We start from the raw sequence: 27734 nt of genomic DNA on the forward strand, positions 1-27734 counted from the left end.
CTTAGAAACTTATTTAGGAAAGACTGCTTTAAATGTATACGTTACAACAAAAAGACTAAAACCAGATTAAATTAGATTACAAATGGCTGTAGGAGATAATCCTAGAATTTAACAAGCTTTATTAGAGAATTAATTATAGGTTCTGATCCCAATAGAGATAATAGTTATGAACAAAATAAAGTTTTAGAAAACTTAGAAAAAGTAAGTATTAATAATATGAAATATATACAACTATTTTTATTAGATTTTGAAAGATTAGCAAGCGCAGCAGAATTAGCATTAGATTATCCTATACTTGAAAATTTTTATAAAAAGATATCGCCACCATGGAATGATAAAATTAGAAAAGATATAGAGTCAAACCCAACAAGGGAAATAACTGTTAGTGCCACTATAAAATTTATAACTAATAAATTGAAAGAATATTGTGTGGAGGAAGTAGCTAGAAAGCAAATAAAGAAATTAAAATTATTCTTTTTGCTCAGATTTATATACACCACAGACATATGATTATAGAAGAAGAAAGAAAAAATTGTATAAAAAAGATAAAAAAACAAAAATATAAAAGGCAATATCAAAATAAAAAGAAATATAATATTAGACCAAGTAGGACGTACTATAAAAATAAAAGACCCAATTATAATAAATATGCTAGAAAATCAAAACCTAAAAAAGATTCTAAGTGTTATATTTGTGGAGACTCTAAACATTTTGCTAACAAATGCCCAAATAAATATAAAAATAAAGAAAATGTAGCTAAATATATGATAATTGAAGAAATACAATGTAACATAATAGAATTATCTGATAACGATCTTGAAACTCAGTATATAGTATTTACACAGATGAAGAATTAGATAATTTAGAAATAACAAGTAATTCTGAAGACAATTATGATAGTTTAGAAGAACTAGACTTTTCAGTTTTAGATATAAAGATGATGAATGTAGAACAAAAATATATCCATGAATGGATTAGAGGACAATGATCAAAGATGGATAAACTCTGGCTTAGTAGAATGGATATTAAGTCACATTTAATATTCGTCTTGCATCATTATAGTGAAAAATTAGAGTCCTCAATCGATCTCAACTTGTTAAGTACACTCAAAGTTGGTCTATTATGGATACGTTTGATACTATAAAATATTATATATTTCTTAATAATGGGTTTAACTTAACTAAAATTTATCTTTTGTTGAACACGCTCAAGGAGATGAATTTAGAGGCACATTAAGCTAACATATAAGATGTTAATGATCTGAGAGTTGTATGGAGACACAATTGATAATAGTATTTACCAAAATATTTTATTAAGACTTGTTGAGTACACTCAATATCTCAATATAACAAATGGGATCCTAGCCCATTGGGAGTCAAGTATTGATTCTATAAATTTATGTGAGAGGAACATAAATTTGAGTTAAATAGTGGGAGTATAATTAATTTAATAAAAGTTCATGTTAAATTAATTGATGCGTATTATATATTATTCATTTACTTTTCGTCATTTATATTGAATCTTGAGTGACCATATATATTTGAGAGGCATACTGAATGCCAACAACCAAATTAAATCTTTTTTATTGGCACCTCAATTTGAGAATTATTCTAAGACATGAGAAAGTTGTCCTTAAATAGTCCTTTCCAGAGACACCTGGTGATGATTCAATTAAGGAATAAGTGGTTGCTATAATAAGACAGTGGTGACAATAGTACTGCAATATATATGATGTTTGCATTACATCAACTAAGTTACAAAAGCAACTTGAAAGTATAGATGCTAACGTATAATTTTTCATTTCAAAGACTTGTATGATAATAATCATGTGTGGAATGATAAAAGAATTCCAAACAACTATACTGATGCAAAGTGACAGAGGAATTTTCAGTCAATGCTCATGTACTGAAGATAATCGACATTGAGAAGTTGTCTCAATTAAGTTCAATCATGAACCAGGAACTAAGTATTGACTTAGTTCTACAATCTCTGTCATAGAGTTATTCATACCAATTATTAATTATGATATGCATAAACTCAAATGCACACTCATTGAGTTGCTGAACATGCTTAAAACTATTGAGTCAAATATCAAAGTTAATAGTGGGCAAGCCATTGATTTCACTAAGGATATTAAGAGAAAATAAAAGGGGCTTTGGGAAAACATCCAATATGGCTAATACGATCAAACCGAAGGATAATATCAAATCTAATGACCATTGCTTTTATTATAGAATGAAATGTCAATGGAAGAAATATTGCAAGGTTTACGTCAATTTCGTGAGTTTCTTAGGTATTTGATACCAGATGTGAATCTCATATATTTACAAATATGGGAAAATTAAATATAAATAGACCACTGCAAAAGGGAGAAGTTTACCTCCATGTTGAAGATGAGCAAAGGTTGCTGCATTGCATATAGGAGTATACTTCTTGTCGTAGCCTTTTGGCTTAGTATTGAAAGTAAAGAAATGTTGCTTTGTTCCCACCAAAGTTGGAACATTAAAATGAATTTCATATTCGGACATGAACAATTTTAATGTTAAGAACAATTATTATTCTAGCTTATCTTGATTAAGATCTTAATGGTTATGGTAAATTACAAAACAACATTTATATTCTAAACACTAAGCATTCTATAATGAGTATAGAAGATAAGAGGTATAAGATGAAATGTAATTCCAAAATTACATAGAATGTATAATTGGAGTCAATTGATTTTGAATCATTTGACAAGTGCAAATCATGCATGTTAAACACAATGATCAACTTGAAAGAGAGAAATATCTGCAGGCTTACTGGTCTAATATATAGTGATGCATGTAGACCCATGTCAATTAATACTAGATAAAGTTTCTCTTATTTCATCACATTTACTGATGACTATTTTGGAGATGGACATGTATATTTGATGAAATTCAAGCATAAAGCTCTTGAAATATTCAATAGATTCAAGGTAGAAATAAAGAAACAAATAGGTAAAGATATCCCCACACTAAGATCCAATCGAGATGAGAATATCTTAAAAATGAAATTCTGGATTATCTAAGAGAGAATAAGACTCTCTTGCAGTGGACTCCTCCATATACACTGCAATATAGTGGTGTATCTGAAAAGTGGAATCGTAAACTATTAGATATAGTGCGATTAATAACAGCCATGCAAATCTCTCAAAATCATTTTGGGGTCATGCACTGATTGCAGTGTACTGCACACTAAATCATATCTAATTTAAGTTGGTTAACAGAACTCCGTACACGCTATGGAAAGGTAATAGTCTCAATTTTTCTTATATGAAAGTTTGAAACTGTAACGCTTATTTGAAACTCATTGAATCGGATAAGTTTGAGATTAAATCCGATAAATACATATTTGTAGGATATCCAAAACAGATATCTTGATATCAATTCTATTAACCCATTGAGAATAAAGTTTTTCGTCTCATGACATATCGTCTTCTTAGAGAAAGATGTTTATTTTGAGATAATAAAACTTGAATGAGTTCAAGAGTCCACATATATAGTTAATCAAGTAGATGAATTTGAGTTTGATTCCACACCTGACGAGAGACATACTCTTGATCAGGATGTAAAGACTCCTGAGGACATGACAGCTCCATTTAAATATAGTAGGATCATTCGACATTCAAGAAGGTACGAATCTACGATTACTAATCAAGTATTATTAATCAATGATAATGAACATACTAACTACGTAGAAGTAGAGTCAAGTGTCGACTCAAATAGATGTCAGGAGGCCATGAAATTCGAAATGAACTCAATGTATGAAAACAAGCTTCGAACCTTGGTCGATCGTCCTGATGGGATGAGACTCATATGTTGTAAATGGCCTACAAGGAAATGATCGACATGGATGGGAATATCCGTACATACAAAGCAAGGTTAGTAGTAAAAGGTTACAAATGAAGGCAAGTGTTGACTTTGATGAAACCTTTCGCCTGTAGCTATGTTGAAATCTATTCGAATTTTGGTCACATACCATGACTATGGGTTAAAACAAGTCTCTTGGAGTTGAAATCTTTGATTTGATCGAAAAATCAAAAGGTTTGATTTTATCAAATATGAAGACGAATTATGTGTTTACAAGAAGAAAATGGGAGCATTGTCACATTTCTAATATTATATGTAAGACATATTATTGATAGAAAACAACATTAATATGTTTTAATCATTGAAATAATAGTTGTTAAAAGATTTATTCATGAACGATATGAGAGAATCAACTTGATCTTCAGATATGGATCTAGAAGATTGCTTAACTCATCTTAATCTACATAGATAAAATCTTGAGAAGATTTTGTATGGAAAAATTGGTTCTCTTAAGCGGTGTGTGAAAGGTTCCAAACGTGAAACAACCGTTGGTTCAATAACAGAAACCTAATACATGATTGCTTTAGAAGCAACGAGGAGTTACAGTATGGATCAAGATGTTCATTAATGAACTTGGAGTGGTTCTTAACATTGTTGATCGCATGTCATTGTATTGTGATAACAATAGAGTCATCACATAAGCGAAAGAACTAAGGTCTCATCGGTGATCCAAACTCGTATTAAGGCGGTATAATCTCATCAAAGATATAATACAAAGAAATGACGTAAACACTTTTAATATATCATTGATGCGATTTATGGCAGATCTATTATTTAATTAATATTCAATTGAATCAAATAACGGGATCCGTAGACTCAAATCTTAGTAATTTGTTAATTACAAGGAGTTGTGATTATGAGATGCAAATTACCTATGATTGAATTTTAAATCCTCCATGGTCGTAAGTAATGACGAGATACAGATATCGTTATTACTGATAGACCATCACATGTGACATTTCTTACTTGTGAAGTAAGTAGCTAATCTCACAAGCTAAAGTATGGTAACACTTGAACGAACACTCGGATGTTTTGTTATAAAACAAAATATTGGAGACCCGCTAAAAAATTTCACATAGATAACTATTTGAGTGTCAGTGATTAATATCTAACGCTCGGTAGTAAAATTGGTCCTTTGACTCGAGGTCGTCATAGTGTCTTGTATGAGGACAGTCATACTTTGACGGTATTGGATGTTGCTTTGTCAAGGACCGCTAATACAATATCGTTCGGATATGTTAAGAATCATATGAATGTTGTGAATGACCAATAGATGATTCATCTTTCTTAAATAGTAAGAGATTATTATTTGCATTTCATTCAATTAAGTTGATAAATAAATCCTTGGCCAAAGTGTATCCACAAGTTGAAAATGAGTTTTCGACTTATATTGGCTTAATAGTGGAATGAAAGATATGATCAATAATCGAGATTGATATACTTCCATATCTAACTTCTTATAAAAATGGGAAGGAGATGACACTGTTGATTGAACAGTAAATGAATCCCATGTTACTGTACGAAATGTAAAATGACGTTTTTTTGGTCTTCTTATTTCCATCACGCATCATTCCTCTTCACGTAACCATCCGACTTCCTCCATTTCTCAAAACAACCTCCCATGCTTATTTCCTTCATTCTCCACGACCACGACCACGACCGTACAACTTTTCCTTTCGTCGATTCATTTCTTCTTCTCTTTTTTCTATTTTGTTTTCCTTTAATTTCGTCATCTTGGTGGTTGACATTCTAGAAGTTTTAACCATTTATTTTTGTTTTCTTTTACAGAGGCTTTCCATCATAGAACAATCAAAAAAATTATTGAAACAAGGGTTTTTGGTAAGTAAATATAGATTTTGCTATGAATTGAATATATGTTGGTTTGATTTTACTGTGTGGTTCTAGGTAGATTTTTTTAAAGGGTATTATTCTCGAAAGATTAAGGATTTTATTTTGTTTTACGAGGCAAGTAAAAGATGATGTAATTACAATGGATCGTTTAGGTTGGAAAAAAGCCCAGGTTTTTGGCCATTCAAGTTGGTGAGTTTGGATTTTGAATTTTTAATGATTTTGGTTTTTTTATTTTCATTTCTGTTGTTGAAAGGTAAATAGTAGTTTTAGCCCATTGTTATTTCCTCAATGTGGTTAGTCAAATAGGTGAAAAGAATATGGTAAATTAAAAAAAATAAATAACCAAATAGTTTGATAGTTTAAAGTTGAAGAAAACTATAGAGAATAAAAAAAGAAAAAAGAAGAAGAATAAACTAAAAAAAAAAAAAAAAGGCAATTGAAATTACTTGCTGGGGACTCATGGGGGAAGCTTCTTTCTGTGAGGTAGATTATCAATTTTCACTTTATTTCATTACTTACATGGTGGAAGCTTGTCATTCTTTGGGGCTATGCATTGTAAAATTCCCTGCTTATTGATAGAAGGAGGAGAAGAATCACTTCTTAAAACAATTGATTTTGGTTTATCCATATTCTTGGAGCTATTTTCCAATGCTATATGTTTTTTGTGATTATAGTTAAGATTTTGTCATTGACAGAAAAAAAAAACTCTCCTAACTGTATGGAGAGATTTTCTTTATTTTTTTAATCGGTATCATTACTTGATAAGTGTGCATTTGTTTTCTTTTCTTTGATCCATTTTTTTATATACAGTTATGTTTAGTTTATTTATATAGAATGTTTTAAAAAAATAATCATTAATAATAATTATTAAGCTAATAAAAAATACACTAAAAAAAGTATACAAATCAAATTTCTCAAAAAAATTAGTAACAAAAAAGTAAACAAAATGCATTTACCTATTTTTAGTTTCGTTTTATTTACTAATTTAAATGAACAAAAAAGATTAAAAATGTTTAGCGGAGTGTGTGGAGTCTCCACACAATTTTTGTATAGAGACTCTGCACTGTGCGGAGTTCGCACTTGTGTGGAGTCTCCGCACAATTTGTGTAGAGACTCCGCACAAAAATGTGCAGACTCCGTATAGTTTGTGTTGAGGCTGATGGGGTATTAGTAAGTATTTTTTGTATGGTAGTTATAAAGTTAACTATATTTTTTGGAAATTAATTATTGACTTGTGAAATTTCTAGAACTACTACTGCACTCTTGTTTACTTTATACAATGCATAGAATATCTCTATTTAATCTTAAATTTATATCATATAGTCATGGTTAACTAAATGTAATGTAAGGTTAGTCTAGAGAATTTTGAGGCTTCCGCACTATGCGGAGTCTTCGCACAAATGTGCGAAGTCTCCGCACTTCTCTGCACAATTTGTGCAAAGACTCCGTATTGTGCGGAGTTCGCACTTTTGCGATGCGGAGACTCCACACAGAATGTGCGATCGCACATTTTGTGCAGAGTCTCCGCACAATTTGTGGAGACTCCATACTGTGCGGAGTTCGCACTTGTGCAGAGACTCCGCACAAATTGTACAATTTGTGAGGAGACTAATATTTGTTTATTTTGTTAGTTAAAAATATGCATTAAATTTAATAAAAAATATAACTACAAGAACTTTAATATAATACCACAAAAAAAATCCCAAAAATTAAAAAGGAAAGAATCATTGCTAAACAACAAAAACATCTAAACATAATGGAAAAGATAAAAAATAAAAAAGTAAAACCTATAAAGAGGGAAAGGAACAACAAAAGGAAAATGTAAAAAATTAACAACAATTATTGTTCAAACGCGAAATTATTGATTGTACTATACATACAAATAATTGAAATGTAAAAACTTTTGAAGTTGGTTTTTTCCAAAAACACTCACATGGTTTACTATTTGATCTAATTCTTTACCAAATTAGCAGTTGAAGAGTATAGATTCATTATTTGGTGTTGAAATTTTTTTAAACAATCATAATAAGTCTTCTTGTCACACTATATATATATATATATATATATATATATATATATAACAATTAGCATAAAAAAGTAAAATCAATTTCATCTTCAACAAAAAACACATTTAAAAATTCAATTTCATAACCGCCTTTTTTTCATTTTTTTATTCTCAAAATACAAAATTGTAAGTTTTCTTTTACTCACGTTTCCATAATTTTAAATTCCCTTTTTCACTAATTTTTATTTTACCTTTTTAGTATGTACCAAGATTCAGTAAAAACATCTACCCAAATTTAGAATCCATGACTTTTCACAAAACCTGTTTGAGCGTTTGACCTGCTATAACGAACTCCCAATGTTGATGGTACACAACGTATGGGATAATGATTCTCTATAAATTACTGTTATTATGTAATAAACTTTGTGCTCTATCTTTAATTTTCCAATGCAAGTATTTTCCAACTTATTTGGAGTTACACAAGATTTTCAGGTTCAACTCAATCATATCAATACTGTCAAACACTTTCAAACATTAAATGTCAACAATACAAGCAAAATAGTTTTTACAAACCTCATATATTTCTTATTCAACAAAATATTGTTATACAATTGTAAAAATAATTTGCAATTATTTTCGTAGATCATGGAAACATTTCTAGATATTGCTTCAAAAACATTGTAAAAGACTAAAATCCATACCCTAATAAAAGTATGATAAATACAAAATTCGTACAAGGCACATGACAGTTACTAGTCTCGTAATTGATTGGATCATATTGATGAATGAATTATAGTTTTACGGTAAACGAACAAGTTTGATTTTATTATAACACGTGACATTTCGCATCACATGTATTGCTCTGACATATTGCTAGATGTGAATATGGAACAACGAATGAGAATTGATTAATTTATGTCGTTAAGTATCGTGATTGAAAACCTGATGAGTCGCACACAAAAAGAGAACTAGAAGATTGTAATTTATCAATTAATTAATTTAACATGTGTTTGATAAATTAATTAATTGTGTTGCTTATTTATATGCCCGAATTAGTTAATTAGATTAATTAATTCATGGACCAAATTTAATTAAATGTGTTAATTAAATACTGGGTCAGGATAGTAAACATGCCAAATCTGTTTGGACTTATATAAATAAGTAGCAAGGGTTAGAAAACTGTAGAGAATTTTCATTCCTCTTGCTAGCACAAGATAAGTAAACCTTAGGTTCCGTTTGATTGCAAAGATGGAATTGAATTGTCTAGAAAACGAATTTCAGGGAATTGAATTGCCTAGAATTGTTTTCCCGAGAATTGTAAATTATTGTGTTTGATTGGTATAATTTTTCACGTGGAAAATATTGAAATAAAAGTATTTTTTGGTATTCGTTTGGTTTTGTTTTATATGAAAATTGTCAATTAAAGAGATAGATTTTACTATTATTGGAGATTAAATTTGTATCCATTGCCAACAAAAAAAAATAAAAAAATTTAAGAAAATCATCTATCTTTTGGTGTTCGTTTGATTTTGTTTTACATGAAAATTGTTATTTAAAGGGAAATATTTTTTTTACAATAATTCTTAGAATTTGTTTCCATTGCAAAAAAAAAAAAAAAAAAAAAAAAATTTAAAAAAAGTAGGAAAACCAACAAAAATTTCAAATTTCAAGACAACCTAGAATTCGAATTCCATGAAAAAAAATTGTATCAACCACCTAAAGTAGGAAAATTCAATTCCAATTCCATTTTTCAATTCCATTTCCATCCTATCAAACACATCCTTAGTTCTTTTTACAATCTTGTTCTCTGTTTCAAATTTTATTGGAAGCTGAACAATTGAACAACTGTGAGTGGTAAATCAAGATTGTTCAGACGAAAAAAAAAACAAATGAGTTTGCAAAATCAAAGAAATGTATAATTTCTATTATAGTTTATGTCTAAACACGAAACAGATCCTACATGAAAATTGAACTTATAATTAAGTAGATTCTCAACATCTATCTAGTTGCATGTACTAAATAAATCTTGAGATGGTCAATACTCTTTTTTGTTTAAATTTGCAAGTCATTTTTGCATTGATATTCAATGCTTTGGTTAAAAGTCCTAATCACACAGAATAAATTCTTGTCACCGTAGTCTATCATATGAATGTATATTTAATGCATAATAATTTTTTCCATTGCGAAAATAACTGAATTATGGCACAAAGCGGAATGCAAAATAGACACTTCTTTGTATTTTCTCTATTGAGTTTATCTTTTAGAATGAGATAATATTCTATTTATTTGTTATATTCCATTGGGTTCGTATATCTTTTTATATGGACAAATTCTCAGCACTTGTAACGTTATATCACCTACTTTCAAAAGCCAAAAACTAATTGAAAATGTATTTGTGAATTTTTTTTTTTTTAACGAGGTGTTTCAGTTTACGCCAGACTATATCCTCGTCCCTGAATTTCCGGCCCCTCAGCAGCTCAGGGAGGTAAATCGCGGGATGTGTCCAAATTGACCAGGATTCGAACAGCCTTTATACTCATGGCCCCAAGGGAGCCTCCTCCATGATTATTACATCACCAAACTGCTCCAACCCTTCCTCTGGTTATTACAACACTCAGCTGCTTCAATCAGGAATCGAACTCCCCACACTGGAGTTACGAGTCCTGCACTGTCCTTCCTTTGTCAACTTGGATGTGCCCCGGGGGCATGTATTTGTGAAATATTAATATTATTTTAATGGGTAAAAGTGTTGAAAGTTGATTGCTTATTTCAATTTGCTTGCTTATTGATAAATTTAACAATAGCTTGGCAATGTTCTTTATTCCGATTATGACAAATTTTGATATATTAATCTTGATAACACTTTTTTCTATTAATTGTCAGATTTTTGACAAATAGAGAGATGTCAATTAAGGCGTACAGTTTGCGTACAAGTAATTTAATCCTTTTCGGAAAAAGAGGATCAATTTAACATAGATATCAATTTACGAAGGTATTCTCTTTGACAGAAAAAATGAAATATATACAATATTATGGCCTCGTTTGGTTGCCATTTTTTTCAAAATGCATTTTTGTCTCTCTTCTTTTCAATCACACATTCTTTATTAAAATAACATTACACGTAAATAAAAATTTTTTCCTTATTTCTCAACCACACATTTCACATCAATTTACTATTCTAAAATACATTTTTATATAAAAAAGCCTATCAAACACCTATACTTTTAATTGGACCATGATATCCTGAGCCTAGGTTATGGACTGGTCCTTCATATGGGCCAGGCCCATAGGCACTCCCACTCGTTAACCGCCATTGAATTGGAACTGTAGAATTGCGCGCGACACCCCGAGGCACGAAGCCCCTCGCCCCTCCCCATACCCCCAACGTCACCGCACTCCACTCCTTTTTCTCTCGCTCTCCTCCTGAACGCTCAGAGCACGAGTTTCTGTCAATCGAAAATGCGAACCAGAAACCAGTCCAGGAGACTCCATCAATCCACCGGTATGTTCCGCAATCTCGCACAATCACATTTCACAAAGTACACACAGACACGCTTCATCTTCCTCTCATCACTTTTGGGAAATTACTTCTTTCCCAAGCCAATTTTTCATTTAGAAACATTTTATTAAGATGAAACGTCTAATTTTTTTAATCCATTTCCTAATTTTTCTAATTTTTCTTGTAGTGAGAAGTTAATCTACGTGAAATTGAATTATGGTTTAGAGTAAAGTCGATAATTTACCTGCAAATTCGCACAATATCTAGTTTTAAGTTGAGTTAGTGTTACAAATAGATATGGTTAATTAGATGAACTACTAAAATCACCGACTTTGCTCTTTAATTTTGACTTGATAATTAGGGCTCGAAAATCTTAACATTGTTATATGTTTCTGCACCTTGCATGTGTAGGTGAGCAAGAATCAACTAAACATCATCGTGAATCAGAGAACATCAATGATAATGGTTAGTTTATTGCTGCATTTCATTGTGGATATAATGCTTTTGGTGCATAGCATAGCTAATGTCAGTATTTGGTTTCAGAAACTCTTGCAAATGTATCTCGAGATGCTGTGGGGAAACTCTTGAAAAGAGTTAAAAGGGGGTTTAATAAAGAAGATAGTAGTTACCTACGTCGATGTGATTCAGTAGCCAAGGTAAATACACCTTCTGCTCAATCTTTATTTGATATCTATAGCGATTTCTTATTATTTCTTGTAAGTCTCCTTTAAAGTATGTCCTTACATGTTATTTTTTGATACTTATTGCCTAATGTTACATTATGTGATTGGGTCTCTAGTGATAACTGTGGAAACACTATTGTTGACAGGGATTATTTAGGTTCTCCAATCAATACACATTTGGGCTATTCTAATATTTTTGGGACCCCTTTGTTTCCTTTGCAGCCACAGAGAGAACAGAAAGGGAATGATGACAAATCTACAGGTACTGCAGCAGCAAGTGATACGAGAGAAACTGAATCTTGTAGTAGAGATGCAATTGATAATATTCCATCAGAAGTGAAAGTTGAGGACGGTAAGTATTCTAAGCAAGAAAATGAGGATGAAATTGATGATCCTGATTGGGAGGATGGATCAATTCCAGCATCACATTCCACAGAAAATAATCAAGAAGAATTGATCAATGGAATGACTGTTGAGTTTGATGTTTCACCTGGCTCTGCAAAGCAGAAGGCAGTAAGACGGGCGACTGCTGAAGAGAAGGTAAATGAGGATTATGGTTGAAGTACAGCTCTTATTGCCTTTTCAGATATTGATTCTTCTACCTCCTGCATTTCTGTTCTGAAATGTTGATCATATTTTAATGACAGGAAGTGGCTGAGCTTGTCCACAAGGCTCATTTGCTTTGTCTACTAGGGAGGGGAAGGTTGATTGATAGCGCTTGTAATGATACCCTCATTCAGGTCAGTTTGCTGTTTCACCATGGTTATTCTTTCTTGAAACATGGGATAATTGCATTACTCAAATTAGGAAATGTTGGATATGCTTCGTATGAAGTGTTAAAAGGAATGCATGGTTGTGGTACTATCCCTAAGCGTAATTGTGCTTTATGAGCTAGCTGTTACATTATTCTTCTCTTTTTAATAGTTTTACGATTTTACGATTAACCAGTGTTTGCATGTCTCTGTGTGTGTGTGTGTGTGTGAGAGAGAGAGAGAGAGAGAGAGAGAGAGAGAGAGAGATTCATTCCTGGATGCATTGCAGTTACACTATGCTTAACGTGCTATTATTGCGTTCCTTGACAACTTTGAATCCTGATCTGGTCATAGTTTATGGGGTTAAAAGGCTTATGAGTTATGATTGAAGAATGCAATATGCATCAAGGTCATATGTGTCAAGCTCACACTTGGAAAATAGACCTGCTTTACTAATAGATTAGGGCTTACGTTGAATGTCAACCTGTTGGAGGTGTGCTAGGGCATTAAAAATGGGTGGCACCATATGGTTTATATTATGGAAGAAGCTAATGTATATCAAATTACTCTGTGGGTTCTTAAAAGCCAAGATTTTCCGCATTTGATGACTATTCTCAATCATGTACTCCTGAATATTTTCCTTTTTTATTTAGAGTACCCTGGCATGGTTCGAAAATATCCCAAGTTTTGAGTCTGATTGTAAAATGCATTTTATAACTATTGTTTTTTAATTTTTCTTTAACGATTTGCTAGCTGTCACAGTTCATGTGTGCCATTTTTTATTTTTGTGTATTTAGTATGCTGAGTATAACATTTCTGTCCAAGCATGCAGTAAATGGCTTGTGCTGTATTGTTGAACCATGAACAGGTCCTTTTTTTGGCAATGTATAATGTACGTCAAGCCACTCACCTCTTCTTTCCAAGGTCTTTCTTTTTCGTATACCTCACTTTTTGGCTTTTCCCTACTACCTTCAAGCTTCTTTGAGCTGCTTTTGTGCATGTTAATACCTTATTACCTAAGAACTATGCCTTTCTTCTATTAAAAATATTAGCTGTTTCAGGTTATTGAGTTTCCTGCACTTTATTTGGTCCTCTTTCTCTTTCTCTGTTAGATGGAGAGAAGGATAATGATGAATATTACTTTGGATAGGAGCATAAAAATGTTCGTTAGTTTAAGGAAATTTAAATCATGGCAGGCTTCTCTACTTTCTCTCCTGCCCACGGACTTGCTGAAGATGACAGAGATACCAGTACTTACCGCTACCTGTTTGACTCCAATTGTCCGTTGGGTATGAACGCCTTATTTTTGCTTGTACTTTTCACTTTACCCATGGAGGAGTCGTTCTGAATGTCGTACTTGATCATGAATTAGACTGGATACATGATGCTTTTCTGCTTATTGGCAGTTTCACAATAATTTCCATGTTAGAAGTCCAAGTGATGCTGAGAAGTCATGTCATTTAGCATTAGCATCTGCTTTGGAGACTCGAGAGGGGACAGCAGAAGAGGTATAACTGGACTTGCTTATTCTGCAATTATGACGATTTGAATGTTAAATTTCATGAAAGAAAACTTGTACTCCTGAATTTGGCAGTTACTTGTATGATTGAGCAATAGAATTTGTTCAACCTAGCAACCACAGGTACTCTTGATATCTCGCTGACAAAAAGGGAGGATATATAGGTGGTAAGACCATAAGTTTAACATTACAAGGTAGACTCTAGTTATTTTAGGCCTGTAAATTCAGAAGATACCAAAATTGGATATTTAGAAGTTTTTAACTATAGATATAGAGTAGAGTTAAATGATGTATAGAGAGAGCAACAACATTATCAGAGATATCTTTGTTTTTGCGATTACATTACAATCTTTGTTTGCTACTCCTCGCCTCCTAAAGTGATGAAGTGAATTCTTTGCATAGCCATTGTTGTTCGCTGCACTATATCATTCTCACCATATATAAAGAGCATTTCTGTCGCCCATACTTGGGCCACATTTTTCACGAAAGGAGTGTGTTGTGGGAGCTAATGCTTCCAACTTGACTTACTAGCTTTGAGTTTTTATATTACAGCTCTAATCATGTATTCTTATCTATTGACAGTTTAGAGTAGAATATAGAAGGCGGACTCACGCATGTGTTGCTTGTAAATGAAAACATTAAAAAATGTGATTACTCTAGAAGAAGAAATGGGATGAGAGACGAAAGAGGGACCAAGTTGACTCTAGGTGCTTAGTCCCTTAAAAAGGTTATAGATGTTGACTTGTTCGAGTCCTTTTCCTTTCAGCTTTTCTTCTATTAACTATCCGTAAAACCCAAAGATTGGCTGCCCTTGTTATTTATAACATTTTGAAACATAATAATGACAGTCAAATGAATATGGTAGAGATGTCTGTAAAGTGTACATAGATTAGTAAATTAATACCATATTAAAAAGTTAATTTCTGGTGACAATTTTGGCTTTTTTTCCTGCTATAATTTTAGTGATGAACTTATGTAATGCAGGACTTTAGATTCCATGGGGAACAAGAAATAAGGATCTAATAATGCTCATTGTGCGCAGTAGATGGATACATTTAAAGAATCTGATGATGAAATATTTCATAGAGATATATGTAGCACAGAGTACAAGTTGCATGTCTAGTTTAACTACTTAGTTAATGTTATTCATTGGAGCAGATGAATAATGTTTTTTTATCTATTTCATCTCACAAGAGACTTCTTTGGGGGCCAACCAAGTTAGAGCAAAAGTGAGGAATTTCATATGGTGGTATTTTGTCAAAGAATTGAATGAACTGGCATCAGATATTATGTTTTGATAGTCGAAATAAAGGCTTACTTGTATTGCAGGTTGCAGCATTATCTGTGGCACTATTTAGGGCGATGAATCTCACAACTCGGTAAGGCATTTTTATAAAACAGAAAATGGTAACTGCACCACTATTTCGTTTCAGCATTCATCCTAATGTTATCTTTTGTTGTTTCTACTAGGTGATGATAGATCTTGAAAAGTTCATCACCAAAATCATCTTTCCCATATTATGCATCTCTTTTAAATTTGTCCCCGTTGGCTTAATACAACTTGATCTGTATATTATATCTTGCCTGGTGGTATTTTCATCTGTCCACGGAGTTTTGAGCTGAATGTGTTCATTTCCATCTGACATCACCTTCCTTCTTTCCAACAGAGGAAAATAGAGAAAAAAGCCACTGTAGATAAAAAGAAAAAACAGAAAAGGAGAATTGAGAGAAATAATAACTGTATTCAGTTTGTTGTCACAGTTGGACATCTTTACCTACTAAATCGAGATGACTAATTTCCATAGTTGCAAAATGCTTATCTTTACCTGCTGTTTAATTGATCATTGCATTTTTACATTCTGACCCACCTTCTGCAATACACTTTAGGTATGTGTGTGATTTTATTGCTACTAAATGAATATCTAAGCTGTTTCTCCTCAAGACTTCTATGGTCGTATAGAAATTCATTCTGCTCCATATGAATCTATCCATAAAGATTAACTCCTGCTGATAATGTGTACTGGACAATTTTAAATATATTCATTAACACCTATTTGTAGGGGTAGGACTTGCTGGTTCTTTGATGTAACTGTATTTCCAATACTTCTTTTGTATATATTAGCGTGCTTCCCCATAGACACGTTATACCAATGGAATGATTTGACTTTTGCCTCTGATATTTAGGAGTTAGGACACACAATCTTAGCTTCTCTGTAAAATTTCCACACTACTATGATCTCCAAGGATTTTTTTGTTCTCTTAAGAATGCTTGGCCTCAATTATTTTCGTCTTTCATTAAATCATGATTTTGGTGGTAAATTATTTTGAGGTTAAGAAAATGTGTGGTGACTAAAGAATGCTGGTAAACAGGCTATAATAAGCAACTGGTTATATAAAAAGTTGAGAATATTTCTGGGGCCTTAGTAGCAATGTAGCATTCAGTAAGAATTAAGGAGGAAAAATAAACGAGCTTTCATAAGCAACTGGTTCCATAAAAAGGTTAGAACATTACTGGGCATTACTATTGTTTAGTAAGAATTAAAAAGTCCGATGATGAATTTGCTGTCATGGACGGTGGCCCTTCAAACTAACCTTTTGCAAGATACCTGGCTACATGGTTTACCTAACTGAAACTGTAGGTGATGGAGTTGCAGATGCTATGCCACTATATATATCATTGTCTTTTGACCTCTGTTAGGTCATAATATCATTTGACTACGTGGTTTGCTTGAGGTGGTACATAATAAAAAAATTTGAAATGCTGTGATGATCGAGTATAGACAGTAAAGTTTTGTTCTTAAGATGGACGTGTCCTTGTCTAATTATAAATTAATGAGCTTGTTCCTTGCGTCCTGCATGTGTTCCTAGACACATGGGCTTATTTTTATGTGATTTACTTTCTGTAAATCAGTTATGATATGGAAAACTGTTGAACAATGCTTTGGGAAAACTCCGATGTCATGAGTGTTTAGAATTGAAATGTCATTGTCCTTTCCAGGTTTGTCTCCATTTTAGATGTGGCCTCCATGAAGCCCGATGCTTACAAATGTTCATCCACAAATAGTGGTGTAAGCAAGGGGGGTAAAGGTATATTTAACTCATCAACTCTGATGGTGGCTGGACCAAGCTGTTTGTTTGATTCTCCTTCGAAGTTATCATCATTTGATGACATGCAGAAGGGTAGTCAATGTCCTGTAAGAGGTTCTGGTGAAAGCATGGCAGAGAAATCAATGAAGCATGAATTCCAGTCCCATGGTATTTTTGTCACTGACAAGTCCACAGATGGAAAATCAGACTCGTTTACTGAGGCCGGAACTGCTGCTTCTGTTCCAGACCTAATGGAATCTGAGGGATTGAAGAGAAAAGGAGATCTTGAATTTGAGATGCAGTTGAAAATCGCGCTCTCTGCCACTGCAATTGAAAGTTCTAAAAGCACCATGGCTCCCAGTGTGGTGGATTCACCTAGCAATTCTTCAACTATCACTCCCCCTTATAAAAGAATGAAGAAAATTATGACAGAAGGTTCTTCATCTTCGTCAAATGGAATATCTACGTCAATTGGATCAAAAAAGGTGGGAGCCCCACTTTATTGGGCCGAAGTTTTCTGTAATGGAGAGAACTTGACGGGAAAATGGGTGCATGTGGATGCTGTCAATGCTATTATTGATGGAGAGCAGAAAGTAGAAGCTGCAGCTTCTGCATGCAAAAAATCTTTGAGATATGTAGTTGCTTTTGCTGGACATGGAGCTAAGGATGTGACACGCAGGTTTCAAATTTTTGATCTTATATTTGCCATGTTATTCTGGTATATGGATTCTTTTCTTCTCAAATCTTCTCAAATATTTGATGTTATATTTGCCATGTATTTCTTCCCAATCAAAAGAAATTCGAGAAAGACAGTTATAAGCTTCCTGGAATGATGATAGTTCGTTCCTGGTTACTTCTGAGCATGATAGTATAATGATCCCTCTAGGAGCTCTGGCTACTTTAATTTAGTACCTCTCCTGTATGCTTTGTCTGGCAGTTTTGGCTAGTTCAATTTAGAACATTCCAGCGAACTAGTTTATTCAAAAACAAATTTTCTGATGACTAGCTCCATGCAGTGAACTATGTACATAAATATGAATTGTACTTAAAATACGCATGTGAAGATAGTGAATAAATTAATCAGGAATATGTTATTTTAGCTACAGAGAGGAGCAAGAGAATCCTAGTTACCTATTTATCCCACCCTACCTGGAATGAATGTTAACCAATGTAGAAAACCTATAATGGAAATTGTATCAATTATGGATTGTAATTTTAAGTTAATTGGTAGGGTGTTGTGTATGTGGCTTATATAGAGTGGAACACAAGTTTCCTAGATCAATACAGGGCTTTTTCTTTTTTTTTTTTTTTTAATACGGGCCTTATAGTCTTATATGGGCTCAGGCTAGGGTTAGTATAAATAATATATTGTAACCCTTCTTTTCACTACTAAATAATATTATCTCCGCTTCGCTCTCGTGGATGTAGGCACACAGCCAAATCACATAAATTCTTGTGTTGATTTCTCTATTTCATCTCTTTATTATTGTGCATAAAATCCAACACATGATGATTTATTTCCTTAATTTACAGATTGTGTTCCTTTTCTTTTCCTTCTTATGTAGTATAAATTGGATGTAAATATAGAAAACTCTCTGTCTATATGGTATCAGAGTCGAGGCTCTTCTAATCTACCAAATCCATAGCGGAATTCCCCAGCAATAGCAAGGAATCAACCACCTCTGAAACTTCCCACTTCGAAGCAGAGGCCAATCCCTCAATTGGCTCCAATGGTTTCAAGAATTCCTCCTTCCAACTTGCATTTGAAAATTTGAATGGGAGAAACTTGAGAATGGGTCCAATCCAAAATATTAGTAATTGGCGGCAAGGGGAAGGTGGGTTAACTTTTCGGCGAGGCACAAAAGCCAACTGGTACTACCCTTCTTCAAAAGTGGAAATCTGAAATTTTTTTATGGCACTATGGGGTCATCCCAGTTTTCCGTACTTCACACGTGTACTTCCCTCCATTTGCCTAAACAAAATCTCAAGCGGGTTTCAATGTGAAAGTCGTGAATTTGTAAAATATCAGCGTATAGTTTTTCCAAGCTCTACATACAAACCATCTAAACCATTTGCTATGATTCACATTGATTTATGGAGACCTTCCCGAAATCCTAATCGCACCCATAAAAAATGGTCCGTCACATTTATTAACGACTACACTTGGATATGCTGGCTATATCTTTTAAAAGAAAAACTGATGTTCGCTCAGTATTTATAAATTTTCACTCAATGATTCAAACACAATCTTGAACACGACTTTTAATCCTACACTCTAACAGCGGCACATAATACTTCAATACCACTCTACAAGATTACTTAAAAGGACATGGAATAGTTCATCAAAGTTCATGTATCAACACTCCTCAGCAAAATGAGAACAAAAAAAATAGACCTTAATGCTTACTACAAACATGCCGAAAACATTTTGGAGTGATGCAATTCTCACCTCTACATATCTCATCAACCGTATGCCAAGTCGTATCCTTTCCTTCGACACACTTATCCAAAGATTCCAAAAACACTTTCCTACTTCTAGTCTTACTTCAAATCTACATCTAAGAGTGTTTGGTAGTACTACCTTTGTACATGTTCACTCCCATTATTGTAACAAACTTTAACCATGTGCAATGAAGTATGTGCTCATTGGATACTCACCCACTCAAAAAGGCTACAAATGCTCTGATCTATCTACTAAAAGGGTCTTTGTTATCTTAGATGTAACCTTCTTCGATAACACACCTTCAAAAAACCTTCTCTTCAGGGGAACAATCTGAGTGGAGATTGGTTCTTGAAGCGAGAATTCTTTGATTTTGATCTTTTCCCTAATGATCTAAATATAGAACCCGTCACTTTACCTTCTAATGTGCGATATACAAAAGGAAACTTGAATTTAGGGGGAGATATTGAAAAACAAAGTGACAATAAGACACTAGTTTACACAAAGCCTAAATCGAAGCATAAGGAGATTCCCACACTTGAGGCATCAATAGAGTCTGAACCAGTGATTGGACCTATTGAGAATCCTTCCGATGAGTCTAAATCTCCAGGTAATGATCAATCTATTGCTCTTAAGAAAACAAACTTGATCATTTACTCTCCATCCTATTTCAAAATTCATTTTTTATAATGCTCTGTCTACTAGATTTTATGCTTTTATGGCTAACCTTGACAAAATAGAAATTCCAAGAAATATTTAGGAGGCCTTGGAATCACCCGTATGGAGAGAGACAATAATGGAGGAAATGAGAGTTCTAAAGAAAAATGAAACTTGAGAAGTGGTAAACCTACCGAAAGGAAGTAGGCCTGTGGGATGTAAATAGGTCTTCAATGTAAGTATAGACCGATGGTATAATAGAATGCTATAAAGCTCGTCTAGCTACCAAAGCGTACACACAAACCTATGGTATTAACTACAAAGAAATATTCGCACTGGTGACAAAACTAAATATAGTTCCTATTCTCGCCACTAGCAGTAAATCTAGACTGACCCCTTCAACAGCTAGACATCAAGAATGCATTCCTGAATGAAGAACTAGAAGAAGTCTATATGACAATACCTCATGCTTCAAAAACAAAAATGATGAAAATCAAGTGTGTAAATTCAAGAAATCTTTGTATGGTCTCCAACAGTCACCAAGGGCATGGTTCGATAGATTTGCAAAGGTATTGAAAACTCAAGGATACCAACAAGGACTGTCCAATCATATCATGTTCTTTCAACAATCTAGAGATGGGGCAAAGACAATCCTAATCGTATATGTTGATGATATAATCGTAACTGAGGATAACATGACCAAAATGGAAAGATTGAAATAGTGTTTAGCTACTGAATTTGAAGTGAAAGACCTGAGACAAATGCGGTATTTTTTAGGAATGGAGATTGTAAGATCAAAGAAGGGTATTAGTGTTTCCCAACGGAAATACATCCTTGATTTGTTGCGCGAAACTGGTACGTTAGGATGCAAACTAAATGATGCACCTATTGAGGTAGGAAAAACGATAAAGGATAAGGTCTCAGTGGAAACAGATAGATATCAAAGAATGGTTGGTAAGTTAATCTACTTCTCACACACGAGACCTGACATTGCATTAGCAGTAAGCATGGTTAGTATACTTATGAACACTCCCAAAGAGGCTCATCTAGAAGCAGTATACAAAATTTACAGATATCTCAAAGGCACCTCGGGGAAAGGATTACTCTTCGAAAAAATAAAAAGGAATAGAAATATTCACTGATGTAGACTGGATTGGGTCAATTGATGATAGAAGATCTACCACTGGCTATTGCACTTTCGTATGGGGAAATTTGATGAATTGGAGAAGCAATAAATAGAATGTTGTGGCTAGAAGCAGTACTGAAGCTGAATTTAGAGCCGTTACACAAGGAATATGTGAAGGTCTATGGTTAAAGAAACTTTTGGAGGAACTGATAGTTGAAGTAGAATTTCCAATCAAACTTTATTGTGATAATAAAGCATCTATCAATCTCTCTCAACCCAGTACAACATGACAGCTATAAACGTGTAGAAGTGGACTGGCATTTTGTTAAAGAGAAGGTGGATGATGAGATTATTAGTATGACGTATGTCCCTACAAAAGAACAAACTGTGGATATCTTTGCTGAAGGATTGTCTCGACACACTTTTGATGACCTTAACTGCAAGTTGTGAACATGATCAACAGCTACAATTCAACTTAAGGAGTGTAGAAAACCCAAAATGGAAATTGTATTAATTATAGATTGTAATTTTAAGTTAATTCGCAGGGCGATTTATTTCCTTAATTAGCAGATTGTGTTTTCCTTTTCTTTTCCTTCTTGTGTAGTATGGATTGGATTTAAATATTATTGAGAGTTATAGATAAATTTCTCTGTCTATAACCAATTTTATTCCCTCAAATTGGGGAAACTTACGCCTAATTTTTCGATTTTCTGGTATATACAAAACTAGGTTGTGCATTAACGACCCTAGTATTTCAGCCGCTAAAACTTTTCAGTCTTCCCACCTAAACATGTACATGCCAACTTTTTTCGCTCATAAATTGAAGTATTAACTTATATTTTATCAATGTCTTCATCTGTTGAATTAAACTCATTGCTCATATCATTTGCCTAAATTTTACTTATATGATTTTACACGAGCTGTGACAACAGTAATTTTTTTGAACAGCATGGTGGAAGTCTTGTTTGGATGTTAAAGCTATGCTTCATTTGACCTTTACTTGACAAAGCATTTGCTTTTCTTTCTTTTCCATTTTCTTTTGATTAGTTAGTGTTCATGTCCTTTTCTTTTGTTCTGGGCTGTGGGTGTGTAGGCAGTGGAGAGGAGCCATTTGTGTTACCGTTTGATTGAAGGTCTATTGTCGCTGACACTGTTGACAAATAAGTTATAAAAATTCTCTTTGATGTCTTTTATTAAGATCGATATTTCTTTTGGTAGTTATATTCTTTCGTAACAATGGTGTCTTTTGTTAAATGTTAAATGAATTTTAAGATGATTTGGAGACTGTTTCTGTCATGTATGGCCACAAGTCTAAGCTTTCAGTTGCAGGTGTTAAGGAATACATTGATGTATTGGTTGCTTGTTTAATATTTGAGATAAAATCAGGAATGAAATTAGCCAAAATAGTGGGGTAGAAAGCAGGGTTGGGTATCAGTGTCTTCTTCTCATTATGCTACTGCCACCCGAGCCTTCGAGGAATATTACAGTTTAAAAAATATGTTACAGTTCTGTCGTTCCCAGGTTCAGATTTAGTGGTTTGTGGTCATTATTTTCTTATTCATCCATTTATATGTACATATTGATGTCGTGGATTAGCGAATTGTTTGGCATGTAGCTGGTTTGGCAACCAACTGTATAACAGGTAAGCTTTGACTGATTAAACATGCACCTTTGAAATATCCAAGTTCTGTATCTTGAACCTCTAGGTTTTTGTTTAATCTTTGTATTTTTCGTGTATAGAGTGATTACATAAGGCATTTTTGTTCCTTTTTATAATTAAATTACGGAACATTAAGAAGCTTGGAGACTCTTTACAATGGGATTGTAAGAAATTAATTAGAAATAATAATTGAGAAATAATGTTGATGGACAAGATAAGAATCTCTGAAACATTTGTCTACACATGAATGTCAGTGATATTCTGTTTACATGGAGTGTGCCTATCAGCTAAAAATCTTATTAAAAAGTGTAGCATTTCAGGTATTGTACAAAATGGTACAAGATAGCATCACAACGAATCAATTCAACATGGTGGGATAGAGTATTGGCACCATTGAAGGAGTTGGAGTCAGGAGCAACTAGTGGAGTCATCAACTTAGAACAGGAAGCTTCAGTTGGTGAGGAGATGGAAGCATTGCGAGGAGCAGACCAATCAGGTCGGGAGTGCCTTTTGAAAACTAAACAATTATGTGGAGAATCAGAAGAGTGTAGTGACAAGGCTGCGGTGTCTTTGATGAAGAACTCTGTAGAAGCTTCCAGAAGCTCACTTGAAGATATGGAATTGGAAACTAGAGCACTGACTGAACCACTTCCTACCAATCAACAAGTATGACGAAATTTCACGTTGTTCCAATTTAGGTTCTTTAACTAACAGTTAACATGAATATAATTTCTAGGAGTATTTAATATATAGTTTTCTGGAATTCATTGTCCCAGGCCTACAAAAATCATCACTTGTATGCAATTGAAAGATGGCTTAAGAAGTATGAGATTATGTATCCTAAGGGACCCGTGTTGGGTTTTTGTTCTGGTCATCCTGTGTATCCTCGAACTTGTGTCCAAACACTTCATACAAAAGAAAGATGGCTGCGCGAGGGGTTGCAAGTGAAAGTTGATGAACTTCCTGCTAAGGTCTGATTTAGCATGGAATTTCATGTTTGAATAATGTATCAGTTTGATCAGTATCACTGTGTATAATTTATTTGTTTCATTCAGGTTCTGAAGCGCTCTCTTAATCGTAGTAAAGAACAAGCTCATGTAGATGATGAGTATTCTGAGGTCGATCCTGAAGGAACCGTTTCCCTCTATGGAAAGTGGCAGACAAAAAAATTGTGCCTTCCTCAAGCCATCAATGGGATTGTTCCTAAGGTAAATTTCTGGCTCTTAATATTTTGAAGTTAAAATTCATGTGGATAAATCTACCATATCATGATTTAAACATATATTATGATGTGACGTCGAACGTGGAAAAGTCCACAATATTTTGCGTTTCTTTCTTTTCTTTTATTATTATTATTATTATTATTATTATTATTATTATTATTATTATTATTATTATTATTATTATTTTGATCCAACATTTGATGATGTATTGTGTGGTTGGAGTGCTTCAACACCCGGCATTTCCCCCTCCGTGGGCTCAATTTTTCCTTTGAATGGGGTTGAATCGGTTAATTACATTGGATCTTCCTACTGATGTAGCATTTATCCAACATTTGTGGTGAATACAATTCATATCCAACCACAATTAAGACTTATCTTGTTGTTTTGGGACAATATAGTATGAAAATCCACAATTTTGATTTCTTATGTTCATCACTTGATTGTGAGACTAGTCTGCTATAATTTACTTTTCTTGGACATTCTAAAGGATGATTTTGTCTTTTAATTATTATCTTCTTGCCTTGATCTGGTTGGTTAATAAGTGAGCCGCAACTGAACTTTTATTTTTATTTCTAGAACGAACGTGGCCGTGTGGATGTGTGGTCTGAGAAGTGCCTTCCACCAGGCACCGTCCACTTGCGGTTGCCGAGGGTGGGTCTTGTGGCCAAGAGGCTGGATATCGACTATGCACCTGCTATGGTTGGATTTGAATTCAGAAATGGCCGGTCATTCCCAGTAGTTGAGGGTATTGTTGTTTGTGCTGAGTACAAGGATGCTATTCTAGAGGTAAATAAATAATTGTTTATTTTGGATTTCAATGTGTTGTCTGGCAATGGTACCGTGTTTCATGCTGAATTTGATGGAAACTTGTTTCTCAGGCATATGCAGAAGAAGAAGAGAGAAGAATGGCAGAAGAGAAAAGGAGGAATGAAGCACTAGCTCTTTCTAGGTGGTATCAACTTCTTTCTTCCATCATTACTCGGCAAAGGTTGAAGAACTGCTACGGGGATGGGGATTCATCACAGCCCTCCATTGACATCCCAATTCCGAATAATAAATCCTGTATACCTCCCAGTCGTACCAACCAAAAGAACGTGTCTCCCAGATGCCATCAAGTTAACACACCAGATGAAAAACATAATGCCCCTGCAACTGTACCTACACAAAATCACGAACATGAATTTATCATGGATGATCAGACTTTTGATGAAGAGAGTTCATTACGAGTGAAGAAATGTTGGTGTGGATTCTCAATACAGTTTGAGGAGTTATAGAACCTTTCCCCAAATAGTTCTGTTATTTTTTGATGTTGTATATGTTACTTCATACTAACCCAATGGAGCATAAAATGTCACTCTTGATTTCATTTGTGCTCTTCTTAGCCATTTGCCATTTTAATTTACGTGTTTTTGTTCGTGCCTTTACACTCCAATGCATCTGCCGATTCAAGATATAGGGATATTTCTCGCAACTTTTCTCCCACCATTTTTGTAGCTCGTCATTCGAAACCTAGCAAAGTATGCCCTCTTTGCATTCATCTTTTGCGAAAGAATTGGAATGCTATTCAAATTGCACTTCGGACAGTTGTTGCCTTGTTGGTGCCATTAAATCTTGGTAGAACAACATACTTTTCATCCCTAGTTAGTTCTTTGAACTGGGTTCAAGACAACCAATTATTTTAAAGGCACCCCCGAATGAGTCCTTGAGGAACAAAGCAATACATTTCATCATTCCGAACAAGCTCTCTACATCTTAGTTTCAGGTTTCTACGGAAACCCTTTTGTCATGAGCCGAGTTCTGTATTAGAGTTTGTACTGGGAGGGAGCTATTAGAAGAAAATAAGAGTTCGGGATTCTGACTTCTAATCAATTTGAGAGGCCCAATATATTTTCTTGGAATACAGGGATCAGATTCTTTGCCGAATGTAATGATTCGCAAAATTCTGGGATGGCATTGAAGTATTACACGATAATGGTTAAGGAAGAAATGGTTTCATAACTATACATTCGCATTCTTGGTTCAAGCCTGTAGGGCTATTTCTGATATGGATTGGTTAAACAGATTCATTATCACGTTCTCAAACTCTGGCGTGGCTGCAATTTGTTTGTTAAATTCTCTTCTGGGTGCTTATCTAATTTGTAGGCCATTAGGTGATGCATGGTCATTGTTCGATGGAAGTGCTCAAGAAGGATGTTTCATGGAGTACTTCAATATCAGGGCTTATTGAACAAATGTATTACGAAGCACTTCAAGTGTTCAGGGAAATGATTGCTGGTGATTGCCAAACGCGACCTAATGTTGCTACTATGATCTTGTTGGTTTGTGGTAATCTAGGATCCTTGGATCATACAAAGTGTTTTCATGATTTGCTAGAAAAGTCTGGATGGCTTGAATTGGATATCGCCATTGCTAGTTCACTCACAAATGCTTGTGCAGAGAGTGGAAGTATGAGATGTGCTGCAAGTGTTCAATGACATGCATGATTCAGAGAGGGATGTAGATTCTTGGACTGCAATTATATCAGAATATGCAATGCACGGGGAAGGAGTTAATGCTCTAAATCTATATTCTCAAATGATGCTATAACTTTCATCGCGACTCTTTCAGCTTGTGCACATTCAGGACAAGTTGAAGAAGGATTATGCATTTTTGTGTTTATGATATGGTTTTCTGAGTAGAGCTGGGATGCTCAAGCAAGCTTATAGTATTGTCCAAAAATGCCACTGATATCGAATCTGGCTATATTGGGATAACAATGTCAAGTTGGGGGAAACCATCCTGAAAAAGATCGAGCTAGTTAGTGAGAGAAGTGGGAGAGTCTCGTGCTACTATCAAATATATATCCAAAGGAGAACTGATGGAGAAAATTCAGTTACATTAGGATAGAAATGAGAGGAGTAATGCAAGAAAAACCCCCAGGTAGCAGCTGGATTCAAGTTGAAGATGTAGTCTATGAGTTTGTGATTGGAGAAAAATTTCATCCCCAAGCTATGGAGCTAGACATGGTTTTACAGGGATTGGAGAGCCTTGCTAAAATGTGATTTTACCTAAGAAAATCAACTATCAAATTCCTACTCTTGGTGAAGGGTATGCATTGTCACATTCTTATCTGAAAAAGTTATTTCACATTGTTTTCGTAAGTTTAGCCGGAAGCTTATCAACATTTTGTTCACATGTTTGCCCTATCAAATGATGATTCAAACTATCTGAAAATGGGAATGCATAAAATTTATCATCATAGTTTGTCTTCTAGTCATACGTTGTATGAATTCCAACTTCGGTGTGCTCCATTTAATAGTATGTTCTGGCCAATGATGCATCTCACTAAACTTCATGTCATGA

At 34.0% G+C, this 27734-nt stretch overlaps 1 protein-coding gene across 2 annotated transcripts; it reads left to right on the forward strand.

Moving 5' to 3' along the window:
- The first annotated feature begins 11070 nt into the window (after positions 1–11070).
- LOC111401212 (DNA repair protein RAD4) lies at positions 11071–25812 on the forward strand. 2 transcript variants are annotated; one of them, XM_023028842.1, is made up of 14 exons: positions 11071–11248; positions 11657–11710; positions 11789–11901; positions 12151–12468; positions 12576–12668; positions 13877–13969; positions 14087–14188; positions 15529–15578; positions 17198–18004; positions 23490–23835; positions 23946–24140; positions 24225–24377; positions 24969–25178; positions 25271–25812. In XM_023028842.1, the coding sequence occupies exons 1-14, from the start codon at positions 11206–11208 to the stop codon at positions 25664–25666; spliced, it is 2973 nt and encodes a 990-aa protein (XP_022884610.1). In that variant the 5' UTR covers positions 11071–11205; the 3' UTR covers positions 25667–25812. The 2 variants fall into 2 exon arrangements, with proteins under 2 accessions (XP_022884610.1, XP_022884611.1); XM_023028843.1 differs by having other exon boundaries at positions 11072–11248; positions 17198–17965.
- The last annotated feature ends 1922 nt before the right edge of the window (positions 25813–27734 follow it).

This window comes from Olea europaea, chromosome 10 (assembly GCF_002742605.1).
Source record: "Olea europaea var. sylvestris chromosome 10, O_europaea_v1, whole genome shotgun sequence".
Taxonomy (NCBI): domain Eukaryota; kingdom Viridiplantae; phylum Streptophyta; class Magnoliopsida; order Lamiales; family Oleaceae; genus Olea; species Olea europaea.